This window comes from Papilio polytes, unplaced genomic scaffold (genome assembly GCF_000836215.1).
Source record: "Papilio polytes unplaced genomic scaffold, Ppol_1.0 DF824180.1, whole genome shotgun sequence".
Taxonomy (NCBI): domain Eukaryota; kingdom Metazoa; phylum Arthropoda; class Insecta; order Lepidoptera; family Papilionidae; genus Papilio; species Papilio polytes.
Window position 1 is genome coordinate 2,848,953 of NW_013525024.1, and position 17,509 is coordinate 2,866,461.

Sequence of the window (17,509 nt, forward strand, 5' to 3'; positions counted from 1 at the left end):
TTGCTTTTGATTCATTGTTCTACTGCTTTGATTAAATACAAATCCAGAGCTTGGTGGAATATGTTGCGAGCGACTGATGTAACAATATTAATAAAAGAGCTATCACGAATGTTTGAGTTTATGACTAAACTAGGTTTCGCCCGCGACATTCTCCGAGTGAAATTAAAAGTAAACAAAAGTAAGTAGCCTATATTTTCGTCCAGGTTATCCTCTACGTCTATGCCAAATTGTCGAGATCTGTTCAGCCGTTTAGGCTACAAACACCACACTCATCAGACGAAATGCGGAATTGCTTCCATTTCACGTCTGTTTTCTGCGTGGTCGTGGTATTACACCGGGTGAGCCGGCCAATTCGTGCGAAGGTGTTAAAGCGGGCTCTACCACTGTGACTTCACTTCACTTTACGCACGATCCTGAAGTGTAGGTTGGACAAACACTCATCTAAGTACACATTTTAATACAATACTTGGTATTGTAACGGTAACATCATCATCATTAGCTCACTATACGTCCCCACTAAAAGGCGCGGTGCCTACCCGAAGTTGGGGAGATGCAGTTAACATTGCCACGGTAACGTTGCTAAGATATTTTAGAATCGAATAAATGGTTTCGGTCAACGAAAAATTAAGTAGTTTATTCTGAAAATTATTTTTTTTATTATTTTCTTGAGTTACCTTGAGTTTGAAATATTGTGTAGTTGAAGCGAGATCCATTAATCATTCGCGTTTCAACTTTTTCAATTATGTTTGCTTGATAATTTAATCGAATTTTTTTTACTATTATTGTATACTAGCTGTTCCCGTGCGACTTCATCCGCATGAAATTATAAAAAAAATGATTTTATTGTTTACATTTGTCAAATTATCAATAGCAAATGTCAAACTGACATGACATTAGAAACTTTGACAATCTTCTTTCCTTAATGTTGGCAGCAACTTAGGGTATCTTTCCCACATCAAGGATTTTATCCAAAATATTTACCCCCTAGGTTTATTGGCGTGAAAATATATAGCCTAAAGCGTGGCGTAAGAGTAGGGCTTTTTATTAAAAAAGAATTATTCAAAAATATGCTGTTATTGCTGACATCTTAGGCAACAAAGAAGTGTGTGTTTACGCTTAATTATAATTGTGTAGATTAAATAATTCTTAAATTACATTTATATGAATTATTTTATTTTGTATCAACCCCAAACATCATCACCACAATCCATCCCTGACAGCCACCATATCAAAAATCACTCCTCACTCCTTTACGCTTTTAATAGAGGCTAGAAAAGTATGTTTTTTAAATTTGGGTTTGTGTTTCTACCTAAAATGGTCAATTAAAATATTTAGAAAATAATTAGCAATTATTTATTATCTCTCTGAGTAGATACTTATTGTATTATATTATCTCATCTCCCGTGTTTTAGACATTTTTGATTTATCTTTTGGGAAATCACAATTTAATTTAGTTTGACATTTAATTTCGTTCAAGGAGAGAATAACAAATATAAACCCTTTTTTTATCTGAACTTCTATTAGTTACTAACAATATTTCTATATTCTAGTTTTACGTGCTCATACATAGATTTTGCCACTTAAAAGATATTGGTACGTGTTGTTGCTACACTTTTCATTTTACAATACCAAAGATTTAAAAAATCTTTTTGCTTCTTTTACGTAGACAAATTATAGTTAATTGTTTGTTTTTAATTTATTAAATAAAACTCCTAAAGAAAAATAATGAAAAATGTCGTAGTAAAAGTATTGTAATAAGCTATTATGGTCAAAATATTTTGTAGGTCTATTTGTTAAATATGATCTAAAATTTTGAATTGCTCCTGCAAGACCGTGTGGCCTAATGGATAAGGCGTCGGACTTCGGATCCGAAGATTGCAGGTTCGAGTCCTGTCACGGTCGAAGATTTTTTGTATTAACAAATTAAATTAAAAACTCTTCAAAATTGTCATACATTTCACATTTGTCCAATTAAAATCATAGCTATGTTTTTTAAATTTTTTTTTAAACTGTAAGTCTGGTTTCTTAAGATGTATGGACACAGTACTAAAACTTACGACGTAGTAAACGACTAACAATTATTCAGTCTAGTCTAATTACGTTTCCGAATGAGTTCGATTTCTTTTCTTGTTGAAAAATAACTTTTAAAGGAAATTAACTACCCCCTAATACACAATCAACTACGGATACGAGATCCATGGCGGTTTCATTAATTAAAGCCCAAGTACTGGCATACCAGTAACGTTTATACGAGTACAAGGCTGTAGATGGCTTTTTTTTATAAAATAAAATGGCAAACGAGAAAGTAGCCACCTGAATCCACCGTAATGGAAAGCGAACGCTGCCCATAAACATCCGCAATTGCAGATGCGTTGCCTACCCTTAATTGACGGAGGAGGAGACGCACATAAAGAGGACAGTTCCCCTTCCTATGCGTCTCCTCCACCGTCAAATCCACTTTTCCTTGCCATCCTTTCTCTTAAAAAAGGGTGAAAAGGAAAAAGGACTAAAAATAGGCCTCCGGCATCACAGTCATGAGACGAAACGCAAAATTGCATCCACTTCACGCCTGTTTTCTGTGCGGTCGTGGTATTGCACTGGGCAAGCCGGCCAATTCGTGCGTACATAAAGCGGGCTCTACCACTGTCAAATTACGATATTTCAGTAGCTCGAAAGTTAAGCTAGAGATAAATCCAATAAGAGAGGAATTTTAATTATTAAACTGGAATTTATAATTTAAATTAATAACATCAATGTAATTTAATTACCAAAAGCAATTTCATGCTTCTTAGACAGTTCGATGGACAGCTTCATTTGTTTTAAGCCTAAAATAATGCTCTAACGTAGTAAAATCAAATAAAATCTATAAATAAAAATCATTAAATGTTATTGTAAACCTTTGATATTTTATACAAAACTATTATTTAAATTTCATTTTAATTGTACCAAAATATGTATGCTACATTAAATATATATCTATACTAATATTATAAAGAGGAAAGATTAGTACTTTTGTATTTTTGTACGTATAGAAATAACGCAAAAACTACTTGATCGATTTTAAGAATTCTTTCACCATTAGAAAGGTAGTTTACCTGTCAGTAACATAGGTGTTTTATCACGCGGACCGTGTCGCGAGCAACAGCTCTCTTACTAATATTATAAATGCAAAAGTTTAGATGGATGTATGTTTGTTAGAGTTTGTAGCCTTAAACGGCTGAACGGATGTCGATGAGATTTGGTATAGATGTAGACTATAGTCTGGAAGATCACATAGGCTACTTACTTTTGTTTTTTTTTTAATTCCACGCAGACGGAGTTGCGGGCGAAAGCTAGTAAGTAATAAAATTTCATTAGTATAAGATTTCGTATTAAAAATATTCTGAAACAAAACACACTAATAAGTACCAAAATAATACCTCGAAGACAGAAAACATTCTTCTTTTTTGTCTGTTATACAATTATTGTTATTTTGAAGTCGGTTTGAGCAACCTAGTAACTTAAACGTACAGGGCCTATGAGTTATTGCGTATGCCAATTGTTATGTTAAAAATATTATATCACGTTTCAGATATAAATGTCCCTACCACGGCCTATACTAACCCTGTCGTTACCTATGCTTGTACATAATTTTTTTTTATTCATTTAATAATTTATCACAATACGTAAAATCATTAAAGTTTAAAAATTTTGTAGTTTAAATAACGTTGTAAGAAATTCCATAAGATTCATCAAAAAGATCGCCTTTAATGAAATTAAAAAACTTTCTTCTCAATTTCCCTGATCGAATACTTTTTATTTTATAAAAATTCTTTTGAAATGTCTCATTTATGTATCTTGGAATTCAGTGAAGATTGTTTTCTTAATTAATAATTTGATAAAAGCGTCTTTATCGTTTAAACTTTTTTGAAACACAAATTCGTCAGAGCGTTAATATTCTCATTTATAAAACACTAGCTTTTGCGCACGTCTCCGTACGCGTGGAATTAAAAAAATGTGAGTAGCATGTGTTCTTCCAGACAATGTTCTACATCTATGCCTTTCAACGAGATCCGTTAAGCTGTTTTGGACACACATACATCCAAACTTTCGCATCTATGATAGTAAAAACGTTTATAAAGACAAAATAGTACGTTTTGCTTCAACGTCAGAATTTCTTCTACAGTTTAAAGCAATTGTAAACAATAGAGATAAACTAGTTGGTAGATATTAAACGTCTTAATTGGAACTAAATTGGTAGCTCAATAGAGACAGAGTTTGGTTTTGTACTATAATTGAGGCTATGACAGACCAACGAGCGGGGATTGTGCAATGGTGAGATTACGCACACCTTTTACTAAAGTATCGCACAACTGTTTAGTCTCGCTTTGATTCCTTGTGGAATTAAAATGTTGAATGGGCTGCGAAACAGTCGACAATCGCACAACAGATGTCTGATCGCTTAGTTAAAAGTGTGCGCTCGCTATTAGGATTTGGTATACTTAAAGGCGTGGGTTCAAATACACTATTAACTGTCTTTTTTAAGGACATTGCACTTATATTGTTGTCCCGCAAATTCTCTTTAAATATAACAGAAACACCAGGTAAAACCAGTTGTCATTACAGTCGAAACACAGAAGTCTAACTAATATCTAGTCCGGCAAGAGAGACGCTGATATCGGATAATCCTGTCAGATATATAATGTAGTTGCAAATAACGAAGCCATAAACAAAATACGAAAACATTGCTCTGATGGTATTCATTAAATTCTGTAACTTATTTGTTTTAATTCTTTGAATAAATATGAGCTAAATATCTAATTTAATTCCAAACAAAACATGATATTCTTTGAGTATTAATTAGCACATGTCTAAACTTCACATCGCTCGAGACTTCTATTGTTTATTGAGACACTCGTGTTGTTAAATTGTTTGTTATTACTTAAATTACTTAACAGAGCAAATTATTTATTAAATAATGTGCCAAAATCTACGTCTATAGTTAAAAAAATTATGTACAAAATGGTCCTAATCTATATCTATCTATACTTATATAATAAAGCGTAAACACTTTGTGGTGCAAGATGTCAGCAATTACAGCATATTTTTGAATAACTCATTCTTTAATAAAAAGCCCTACATTTACGACACGCTTCAGGCTTGAATTGTAGCTTATTACTTTCAGTCTTTGCAATTATACTAATATTATAAATGCGAAAGTTTAGATGGATGGATGTTTGTTAGAGTTTGTAGCCTAAACGGCGGAACGGATTTCGATGAAATTGTGTGTTGATGTAGAGGATAATCTGGAAGAACACATAGGCTACTCACTTTTGTTTTTATTAAATTCCACGCGGACGGAGTCGCGGGCGAAAGCTAGTCTATTACACCGGTAAATGATTTAGAATATAGTAGATTGAAGCGTTTGATATTTATTCGTTTAATTGGATTTACAGATTGACAGGCTCATCTAACATTCACCGCAACTTGGATAATGTAGTACCGGGATCTTAATAAGTCTTCCAAAGAGAAGTGCTCTATCATGTAATCTATTAAAACGTTTATTAACCGTTACTGACAAAATAGCTGATCGGAGAAACTCAAAGAGCGGTAATCAAAATGTTCAGTAATAGACAAGAGGTAGCTAATGATTTGTATTATCGATTACAATTTATGGTAAACTTCTTTTAAAAACATTACTAAGAGAAATATGTTAGAAGAATCTGTCTAATTTTGGTATCTTACTACATAAATCAAGTATAAACAATTGCCAACGCCGTCGCAATTTGTTAAACAAAGCGAGGTATAGTAGTAATTCTTTTTTTTACAAAAATAATGTTCCCCGCCACCCCTTGGCCAATATCACTTACAAAAAAAGTATTTGCTTGTATCGCTTTCTTCGTAACAATTTCTATGAAAGTATGTTTTGCAAATAGGTTACAGATGGCGCTAGGCTGGTAATTTTCTACCGATCGTAAGGCGATGCGTCACGCAACAAGAAGCAATATTTTCCTAAGTGTGACGCTAATGACCTACTCAAGAAAGTGGGAGTCAAGTTATTATTTTTACTTCAAAATTGAAAAGTTACACTTTGGTTAAATAGTTGAAATAATTTTTAAAGGAAATTTTATATTCGACCGAATGAATTCAGTGCTATTATTAACGCTTGCTATTATAAGCATTTAGTACAGTCGGGTTTCTACTAATGTCATTAGACCAATGGGAAACTACGCTAAAGTATCTTAATTATACCGAAAGTTTCTGCTAGTAAAAAAATAAACCATTAATAAACTTGAAACAAAGGGAACACAAACAATTTACCCTTTCAACACGGCCAATGACGCGTCGTCTAAGAAAATGTTAACTCATTGCAGCTAATATAAAACGGAATGTTTGGGCGCCAAAGAATTCCCAAAAATACCTCGAAATCATGCATAAAACGGTATCGATCTACTTTTTAATTGCTGTTTAAAAATGATATAGGATTAGTAACTTTAAAGCGAGCAATCCTTTGACTAAACTATCGCACGACTGTTAAGTCACGCTTTGATTCCTATGAGTTTATATGTATAGAGGTACACTACTCGAGTTTCACTTGTGTAACTAAACATTTAAATTTACTGCGAAACAATTGACAATCGCAAAACAGTCTTACAAAAAGGAACTCCCTAGTGATATAAGGATTAGGCAATAAAAAAAAGAAAAGGTAAACAAACTGTGCAAAAAAGAGTACGGACCAAGAGTATGTAGAAGTTGATAAAAAAAACAGTTTTGTATTTTAATTAACTTGTGGAATTTAATTGTTAGTTTATTTAGTCGAGTTCACGAATTTTTTTAGTACAAAAAACTAATACATCTCCATGTATATCTTTTTTTTTCACTCTGTATATTTCAACGTAAAATTCTAAACATCGCTATTTTTGCATTTGAAAAACCTTTTGCCGTTGGAAAGTTATCACTAACATAAGGTATACTTTACATTGACGGAAAGGGTATGGATATGACAGAAAATATACGAGATGAATCTTTGTCACCCAGATGAAGCAGGAGTCGGATAGCTAGTAAAACATAAAAGTAAACAACTGAATTTACACATTGTGAAAACAACATGAACTTGAAAGTGTTTGCAGTCTACGAGTCTAAGCACACGAGTGCCATCTCAGGGGAAATTTCCTTATGCTCATATAAACAAGTATTGAAGCAATGTTTTAGAGTCATCATTATTTTGCTATGAATTAAATACTGACCCAGAGTGTCTCGTTACTTTTTAATACACTAAATTTTTGTCTAAATAGTTTTATGGAAACTCCGTCTAAAACGATTTTATACAAAGCAATTGTTATTAATAACTAATCTTACAAAAACATCATACATAAATTGAATACTAAAATTTAACGCCTGACAAAAAAATATGTAATTTTTTTTAAACGGGTGAAGTTGTAAAATATATCGATTAAGATTTCTATTTTTTGTCTTTTCTCTGTCGCTGAATATATCACCTACTAACACCGAACGCACCGCATCTGCTCAGTAATTTAAGACACGTGACGTCACTAGGCCATCTGCAAAACTTCTATGCACAAGTAATATGACTGTTGAATTGGTGGATTGTAAAGTATAAGAGTCAGTCCTACCAAATTCTTGTAAATTGTTAGACAATCTAACTTGTAAAATATGTGATAGAAACATCAGATTTTGTTACTTTATCTGACAGTGACATTTTAAGCTATCTGAGTCTCAATAAGCCAGTGGTGGGACAGGCCCTTAGTGTACAAAATTGGTATACGGAATTAATACAATTATTCACATCAAAGAAATTTAAAGACAGATCCAACGAAATGTAATACAAACAACGTTTGTTTTGTTATCAAAGTACGTAATTTGTTCTAGCTTTCGCCCGCCACTCCTTCCACGTGGTATTAAAAAAACCAAAACCCAGTAGCCTATATATTCTTCCAGACTATTCTCTACGTCTCTGCCAAATTACATTGAGATCCGTTCAGCAGTTTAGGCTACAAACTCTAACAAACACCCATCCATCCTAATTTTCACATATGTAGTATGAAGTATGACTAATATGTTTTATCTTTGTTGTAATAAAAATAAACATCGGACGAATATAAAGAGATTTACAAAGGAACATTCCAGAACATTCCATCGTGACTTTTAAATTAGCTAAAAAACCGACCGACCTTGGAACAGATTTGTTTACATGCCATTTTTGTTATTAAAAATGATTAGTCATGTACATTTAAAACTAGGGGATAAGCCTTTTCTATAGTCAACATTGCTACGTAGCTCTTGATAAGGCATTCACTATTAAGCTTGTCGCAATGAATCCCTCTTTTGGTATTATAAATGTTTATTTTAAGACTACTTATCTATATTATAAAGAGGAAAGATTTTTATTTTTGTATGTATTGAAATAACTCAAAAACTACTGGGCTGATTTTAAAAAATCTTTTACCGTTAGAAAGGTGATTTAGCTGTGAATAATATAGGCTATTTTTTGATTTCACGCGGGTGAATTCGCGAGCAACAGCTAGTAAAATAAATATAAGAAACAAATGAATGCCTCTATTACACAACATAAAAAAAAATAATAATACTTGCTCTTAAAATCGGTTAAAATGAATTATTTTGACAGATGAGGAATTATATTTCCTACCCAATTCGGTGAAAGCCAAAAACATTATTACAGGAAGTGCTATAGCATTGAGAAGAATGAATGTTGGCTACAAAGGAAGAGGAAGACCGAAGAAAGTATGGATGGATTGTGTGAAAGAGGATATGCTTAAGAAAGGAGTGGATTCAGATATGACGGCTGATGGGGATGTATGGAAGAGCAGCACATACTGTGCCGACCCTCCATAAGGGATAAGAGCAAGTTGATGATGATGACCTAATTCGGTGAAATATGGGTGGAATATTATAGTAAAGTACAAGTGCTTAACTATAGTTCTTATAGTTAGATGTGAATTAAATTCTTTGACAGTCAGAAACAAAAAAAATACCCCGCCATAAGACAAGCGCCCGATTCAAGACTAAACAGTTTTATGAGCAAAGATATTTTTTTGTTGTTGATATCACAATTACTAATACTGTTATCAAATTAAATCACTAATCGCTTACTAACGTTAGTGACGTATCCGATTGTATGGTTGTCACACTATATAAGCGTGTTTTTCATTAATCTGATAATAATAAACGGGGTGTAACATTCTTATCAAAGGTTAAGTATTTCGTTTCGTTTGTTATAATATCAAAATAAACAGACAATCCTCTTTTTTCGTGTCGTAATTGATATGAAATGTTTATCAAAATGTTATCATTCAAAATAATGAACGGTTTTCACACTATAAACTCGTGGTTTTCATCAATATGTATACATTGTATGACGATAGATGATGCTACAGTTTCTGTTCGTGTTGTTATGAGGTTCTTTTAATTATAAATTAGCTATCGCCCGCGACTCCGCCCGCGTAGAATTAAAAAAAAGTGAGTAGCCTGTGTTCTTCCAGACTATTGTCTACATCTACACCGAATGTCATCAAAATCCGTTCAGCCTTTTAGGCTACAAACATCCATCTATCCATCTCAACTGTCGTATGATATTAGTTATTTTTTTCTTTATGTAATCATCAATGGATATACTGAAGAACCTATAGAGGTAGACCTAGAAAGAGATGGATGGATTGCGTGAAAGGTGAGATGATTAAGAAGGGAGTGATGACTGAGATGACATATAATAGAATTATACACAAAAACCAGTTGCGCCGACCCTACGGGAGTTGGATACGGAGGAAGATGATGATATTATGTACTAAAGAAGAAGTTTGGATCTTTTGCTAGCCAAGAAAGAGGTATTTCTTCTCTTTACAAGAACTTGGCATTTCTCCAAAATATGCTACGTTGAATTAAATTTAAATAACCACAAAAAGATGTATAAAACAATCGGTGGAGTAAACATCGCATAATGTAACATTTTTAAAGATGTTAGAGCCTCTAACGAAAGGTATGAATCGGCTCAATGATCGTAATACTAATCTTCAACATGGCATCAACAAGATTGTTCCTCCTTTTACTGATGAATATGTGTCGGAGATTCAATTGCAGAACTTTTTTCCTTTACTCCTTTTTTCTATAAAATGTATTAGCGACGTTCTTATGGGTTTAAAACCTGCTCCAAAATCGGAATCTCATCTAAATACTAGCTCGTTTTGAAGTTAATGAGGAATATGTACTATAATTAACCTAATTTTGAAACTTGATCTTGTATGCAAAAAAATGAATTCTGACATGAATCATAGCAAACTAATTTGAACTATGTTTATAGTTTAAATTCGTTTTTTTTAGGTTAAATAATACTGTAGCCAAATCTACTTAGTGTTTTAACCTATGAAGTATCTCGCACACGTAAATCTTATTTTTAATCTAATACTAATTTTAAAAAATGTTTTAAGTACTAAACCGGTGTAGTTAAAAAAAAAAAACTATTTTGAAAGGTTAATGTAAGTAGTTTTCGAAGATTTTTTTGATCCAAGAATGCCTCTTAGGCTTAAGGGACAGATCTACAAGTCCATCATAAGACCTGTCGTATTGTATGGATCTGAATGTTGGCCCACCAAAGTTGCGGATGAAAAGAGATTGCATGTGGCTGAGATGCGTATGTTAAGATGGATGTGTGGTGTGACAAGAATGGATAAAGTTAAGAATGTGTACATTAGAGGAAGTTTGAAAGTAGCGCCAGTGGTGGAGAAATTGAGAAGCAAAAGGTTAGCGTGGTATGGACATGTTATGCGACGAAATGATGGGGACATAAACCAGAAAGTGTTAAGATTGAATGTGGATGGCTACAAAGGAAGAGGAAGACCGAAGAAAGTATGGATGGATTGTGTGAAAGAGGATATGCTTAAGAAAGGAGTGGATTCAGATATGACGGCTGATAGAGATGTATGGAAGAGCAGCACATACTGTGCCGACCCTCCATAAGGGATAAGGGCAAGTGGATGATGAATGTAAGTAGTTTTCGTCGATCGTAATATACTCATCTATACAACTAATGGTCATAACATTTATATTTGGCAGATGAAATGGCAAAACAGCTATCTGGTAATCAATAGTTTGCAGATAGCCTAATATATTTAAAGCGTCGCGCGAGGCCTCCACAGTTAGTGTTCGCCACCAACAGCTTCTAGTAACCTAATCTGCGGACGTTTTGGCTTCCGAAGATTAACAAGTAAGAAATATGATTTTCGCCCTATTCATTTTGAGGTGTATTAGGTAGGTATATAGGTGTATTGGAAAAAACGTGGCATAACATTCCACCCGAAAAGCAAAGTTTTTGGCCCCATGGGAGAGTTCGTAACTTCAAATCGACCGCTGTTTGAAATCTATAACGACATTTATAAAATGTATCCCGATGAACCTGTAGTCGCTGTTGGTTCTTTGTTCAACCCTGCGCTTTTTGTCAAGGACCCAGTCAACTATCAGGTTTTAAGTGCAGATTTCAATTCATTCAGTCACAGAGGATTTGATATCAATGAAGGAGATTTACTCGCAGACAACGTTGTCTTTATGAATGGTGACAGATGGAAGCTGATGCGACAGAAAATGACTCCACTGTTTACTGCGACTAAATTGAAAAGCATGTATTACTTGATGGATCGCAGTGCACAAGATTTTGTTGAATATTTAAATAAGAGACCGGAACTGTTAAAGGGGAATGCTTTCAATACTCTTTTCACTTTTTCCAATGCCGCTGTAGGAGCCGCCGTATTTGGGATTGAAAATGAATCGATATTTGAGTCACCTTTTCTTAAGATGGCTCTTGACGCCTTCAGACCGACCTTTAAGTTTAACTTGACTTTTGCAATCGGATCATTGAATGCAAAGCTTTTTAAGCTATTAAGGTTGAAAATGTTCAAAGAACACGAAGAATTGTTCATTCCAGCTATAAAAGAAGTGATACGTAAACGAGAGGAATTAAATGTGCAAAATGTGCAACATGACTTTGCAGATTTGTGTGTTAATTTAAAAAGTAAAGGTACAATGAAAGACCACGATTCGGGTTTAGAATTACAACCGACTGATGAATTATTGGCCGCTCAAGCATTCTTTTTCTATATTGCCGGAGTGGAACCTACGGGCACGGCCATGTTTAATATTTTAATAGAGCTTGGCCGTAATCCTGATTCGTTAAAACGCCTACACCAAGAAATCGATAATTCATTTGAGAAATATAGTAACGAGATGACGTATGATGCCATCCAGGAAATGGAATATTTAGACATGGTGCACGATGAATCGTTAAGGATGCATCCTCCCATAGGATATTTAACAAGACAATGTGTTAAGGATACTGTCCTGCCGGTTGGTAATATAAAAGTTGAAAAGGGAACGAAGATATTTACACCAATATATGCAATCCACCATGACCCAAAGCTTTACTCGAATCCAGAAGTATTCAATCCAGAGAGACTTTCTCGTGAAAATTCAAAAAATATAAATAATCACATGTTCATGCCATTCGGCGAAGGAAAGAGATTATGCATTGGTGTAAGATACGCTACTCTACAAGCAAAAGCAGGTTTAGTTCACTTACTTCGACACTTTACTGTTAAAACCCACATCAAAGAACCAGGAATTAAATACAGTAAGCAAACTATACAAGTCAGACCTGTTAATGTAGACGTTGAATTTATACCTCGAAACCACTGATTTGTATAAATGGATAGGTCTGAAATGTGAGCTATTACTTCGTTCTCAATAAATGCTTAGTATTAAATTCTCATCAAGGTCATCAACAGTGACTCTCAATGCCAAGATGGCGAATCAATTAACAGGTTACCTGTCGTACTATACGGACAAAATTATAGCTCTTTTAGTTAGTTTGTAAGTGGGGTCTGAATTTATTTTTTTGACTGTGCATTTTAAAATCAACTTTGTTAAAAGCTATGTTACTAATTATATGTATTGTATGAATAATTCTTGTATGAAAAAATCTTTATCATTGTTGTTTTTATGAACCTATTCACTCGTATATGCTTTATCCAGTATACATTTCATGTGTGCCGATGATCAAGGGGTTTGTACAAAAACTTTTTTATTCTAAAGAGAATATGCCGATAAGCATGGGGTCAATTCATTCATGAAATCTAATAAGTCATTTTTAACTTATCTATGTAGGTCTCTACGGATTTGATCGCTATCTGCTATAATGCCTTCTGTAAAAAAATAGCAAAACATTTTTTTTGCAAAGTTGTTGTTTATGTCCATTTGATTTTTATCTCCTAAGGCTATATAGTTTTTTTTTTTCATTTATTTGGGTAAAAGAACAATAGCACAAGAAAAAAAAATATATACAGTACAATTCAAAAGTGTTCAGTGGATGTGCCATCCACAACTTTACCACATAGTAACTATAATAATAAAATAAATCTATAAATAGGCTATACATTCGAGTGGTACTTAATGATATATTAATAATATTGATAGTTCAAAGTTTTAATAATCTCTATTTTAAGGTTATTTTTAGTTACATGTATGATATCTATATCATTAAAATTGGTATTATAAGAATTAACAATTCGATTAAGTGGTGATCGCAAGCCCGCATTAGTTCGAGACCAGTTTGTTGAAAAAAGTTTTGAAACATTTCTGGGATGAGCCCTTGTGGGGACTCTGTACGATATTCTTCTGGTTAAACAGATGCAGTCGTACCTATTATGGCACAGATAGTTGATTGTGTTCAAACATTGTGTTGGAATCCTTTTCATCCGGTGGCTATTATAGGGGTAGGTTAGTAAGAACTGTCCGATAGGTTTTGTTTTTTGTAAGGTTATGAAAATATTTGGTAGTTTTTTTTTCTAATAAATTTTGTAAACTTATATTTTAACGCTTCGTGAGCTGCTATGTGATATTATGTCTTAAATTAGAGGTTTGAAAGCTGAGTTTTTTAATAATTTGTATTAAATCAAAGTAATTAAATTAAAGGTTCTATTTAAAGTTAAGTAAGGCGTTTTTTTAATCAAATCAAATTTTGTCTGATGAAGTTTAACTAATCAAATTTATTCTTAAAACCTCTTTTCGGCTGATTGTTATTATTTTTTAAGTTCTTAATATTTTGATGTAGCAAATTGTTGAACTGAAATATTTGTTGACTTAATTTTCAGGCGCTTTAAAGAGTATAAACTATTTGTCTGTTAGGCCGAGAATGGATATGCAAGTAGCTGGCACCCTTGCATACCAGCTACTGTCTGTCATGTGGGAAAGAGACAAAAACAAGCCAATAGCAGCAAAGAAGCAAGATTGCCATGTTAACGGTATTATTATACAATGTCAAAGACCTTACTTGTCATTTGTGCATTAAAGTTTTGATTGCAATTGAAAATTTCACAAATGTAAACAGTAAAATATTCATAATTTCATACGGACGAAGCCGCACGGGAACAGCTAGTGTTCTACGTTATTTATCTCTAAATAAATTTATCGAGCAATGATTTATCTTTTATTAATAAAAATAATTAATGAAAATAAAGATTTATTGCGTCTAAGTTCATTTATTTGTAGGCATTTCCGGTTAAATTGTCAAATCATTCAAATGACATAAAATCATGAAGATAACTCGTGATAATTAATACTTTAAAAATAAATTTAAAGTGATACATTGTCTGTCTTCTATCTGAATATAATTAATAGGTATGTATATAAAAAGTAAACTGTTTGTCTGTCCGATATATCTAATAAGGCTAAAATCATACAATTTCGCATAAATATTTGATACCCAATAACGAAATTAATTCCCTAAAGGTCTAAAAACTTATTTTTTTATTCTTGTTAAATGTTTAAAGGTAGGGTTTAATTATTTTTCCTGTTTACCACAAAATGTAGTAACGGACACTAGTTTGGAAGCCAAGGTGTCCAAAAATTGTTCAAATGAGTGTCATAAGAGAGAGATTGTTTATTTATTTACTTAAAGGTGACTAAGAAACGGGTGCAAGTTTGTATAAAAGTTATAAGACCACTTGGGCGAAGTTTCAGGGAACAGCTATTGTTTTTTTTTAATTTATTTGATGTAAGGTAAAGATATAAATTTATTAGCGTTACGTTAGGTCATCCTGGCTCTGTTCTTGAGATCAGGTTGATGGCGAGTGGACGCCGCGGCGAGGAGTAAACTAATGTGCGTTGACCTGTATTCTTCGCTTCATCGGTGAGTGAGGAAGGAAGAAAGGAATCCATTATAGGAAAATCCTGAACTGAAAATTACTAGTACTTAATGGTAGTATTTACGATTATATTAGGCAAACCGCTCGCTTGTGCACCGCGTTATATATAAAATAGTAACTCACTTGTACGTTATATCTCTAAAAGCAGATAAACCCTGTGGTGGCAACTAGTGGGTGATATTCTTAAGATAACTAAATATATATTTAAAGCGCCGCGCTTTCAACTCAGTAGTTACTTTAATTTGCCACTGAAATAGTGTTCAAGTGTCTCCCTGATTGGCGTCCGTGGTAATCGAAGTAAGAAAAATGATTCTGACAACACTTATAGCTATCGGTGCTTTGTCTGCAATTTACTATTTAATTGGAAGTTACAATGAGACGTACTGGAAAAAACGTGGAATAACATTCTACAGTAAGAACAAAGTTTTTGGTCCGATGGGAGAGTTCGTAACATCAAATCGAGCGCTGTTTGAAATTTTTAGTAACATCTATAAAATGTATCCAAACGAACCTGTTGTTGCAGTGGGTAATTTGCTTACTCCTGGTCTTTATGTCAAAGATTTAACCAACCTAAATCACGTTTTAAATGTAGATTTCAATTCATTCAGTCACAGAGGATTTGAGGTAAATGAAGGCGATCAACTTGCCGATAATGTTCTCTTTATGAACGGTAACAGATGGAAGTTGATGCGTCAAAATATGACACCTCTGTTTACATCCACTAAATTAAAGAGCATGTTTTATATACTAGATCGTAGTGCAATGGATTTTGTACAATACTTAAAGGATAAACCGGAACTTTTACAGAAGGACACATACCAAACTCTTACCACTTTTTGCAGTGCTGCTATCGGAGCTTCTGTCTTCGGTATAGAAAATGAATCTGTTTTTGACTCACCTTTTCTTGAAATGGCAAACAAGGCCTTTGCACCCACATTTAAGCTTAACTTCCTGATTGCTATTGCCACCGTGAACGAGAAATTGTTTAAGCTGTTAAGAGTAAAATTGTTTAAAGATCATGAAGACTTCTTCATTGGAGCTATAAAGCAAGTGATTCGAAAAAGACAATCAGAAAACGTCAAAAAACACGATTTCGCAGATTTATGTGTTGGTTTGATAAATAAGGGTGCGTTAAAAGATGATGACACAGGTTTAGAAATACAACCTACTGATGAAATATTAGCAGCTCAAGCGTTCTTTTTCTTCGTCGCCGGAGTAGAACCCAGTGCCACAGCTATGTTCGCTATATTAGTAGAGTTGGGTAGGAATCCGGAACCACTTAAACGCCTTCATGAAGAAATCGATAGTACATTCGATAAATATAATAAAATAACATATGATATCCTCACCGAAATGGAATATCTAGACATGGTGTACAATGAAGGAATAAGAATGTATCCGCCAATAGGAACCTTAGTAAGGAAATGCATAAAGGATACTGTACTACCAACTGGTAATCTAAAAGTTGAAGCTGGAACGAAGGTATTTACCCCAATATTTGAAATCCACCATGACCCAAAATATTACCCGGATCCTGAAGTTTTTAACCCTGAGAGATTTTCACGTGAAAATTTAAAGAACTTGAATAGTAATGCGTTTATGCCTTTCGGTGAAGGTAAGAGATTGTGCATTGGTGTCAGATATGCGACTTTACAAGTGAAAGCTGGTTTAGTTCATTTACTTCGTCACTTTACTGTAAAAACACAAATTGGTGAAGGCGGAATCAAATATCTAAAGCAGAATGTACAAGTAAGGCCGACGAACATAAATGTTCAACTTTTACCAAGAGATATGACTAAAAGTATATAAAGCTGGTTTAAATGAACACCAACTGCTATCAATACTTTTTGTGTAACGGGATTCGGATTTTTAAAGCGTTTTATGTAGGTGAAGAAATTAATATAATTAGAGATTATTTTTTTTTATTGTAATTTCATTATTATATATGATTCGTTTATAATTGTGTTTTGGAATTTTTTTAATTTACGGTATTGTATTGTATGAATATACTTCATTTTGTAATCATTACCTTTATATCCCACTGCACTGTAGTTGCAGTCTGAAAATCATTTGTTACTTTCAGTAACCTATCCTCAACACAAGGAGGTCCTTGTATGGAACTCAAGCTCCGACAAAAATTGTTATCCTTTGTGTTGTTACGTTGAACATATGTCGATGTGTTCCTTATAAGGTATAGATTTCAATGATAATATAAAATGAAAATAAAAATCTTATTATTGTTGTCATTAATGAACTGTATTCTTATTTTTGAGAATACAGTTTCTTATGAGCTAAGCAACTTT

The 17,509-nt window shown here is 33.4% G+C and overlaps 2 protein-coding genes and 1 non-coding gene across 3 annotated transcripts; all 3 read left to right on the forward strand.

Annotated features, from left to right (window-relative positions):
- The first annotated feature begins 1,829 nt into the window (after positions 1–1,829).
- Positions 1,830–1,902, forward strand: Trnar-ucg. Its single transcript has one exon. It is a non-coding gene; the product is annotated as a tRNA-Arg (tRNA).
- A 9,089-nt stretch (positions 1,903–10,991) lies between these two features.
- On the forward strand, positions 10,992–12,899 carry LOC106111027 (cytochrome P450 6B2-like). Its single transcript, XM_013292993.1, has 2 exons — positions 10,992–10,997; positions 11,275–12,899. The coding sequence occupies exons 1-2, from the start codon at positions 10,992–10,994 to the stop codon at positions 12,697–12,699; spliced, it is 1,431 nt and encodes a 476-aa protein (XP_013148447.1). The 3' UTR covers positions 12,700–12,899.
- Positions 12,900–15,443: 2,544 nt separating this feature from the next.
- On the forward strand, positions 15,444–17,440 carry LOC106111252 (cytochrome P450 6B5-like). Its single transcript, XM_013293278.1, has one exon. It carries the CDS (start codon positions 15,513–15,515, stop codon positions 17,013–17,015), a length of 1,503 nt encoding a protein of 500 aa, XP_013148732.1. The 5' UTR covers positions 15,444–15,512; the 3' UTR covers positions 17,016–17,440.
- The last annotated feature ends 69 nt before the right edge of the window (positions 17,441–17,509 follow it).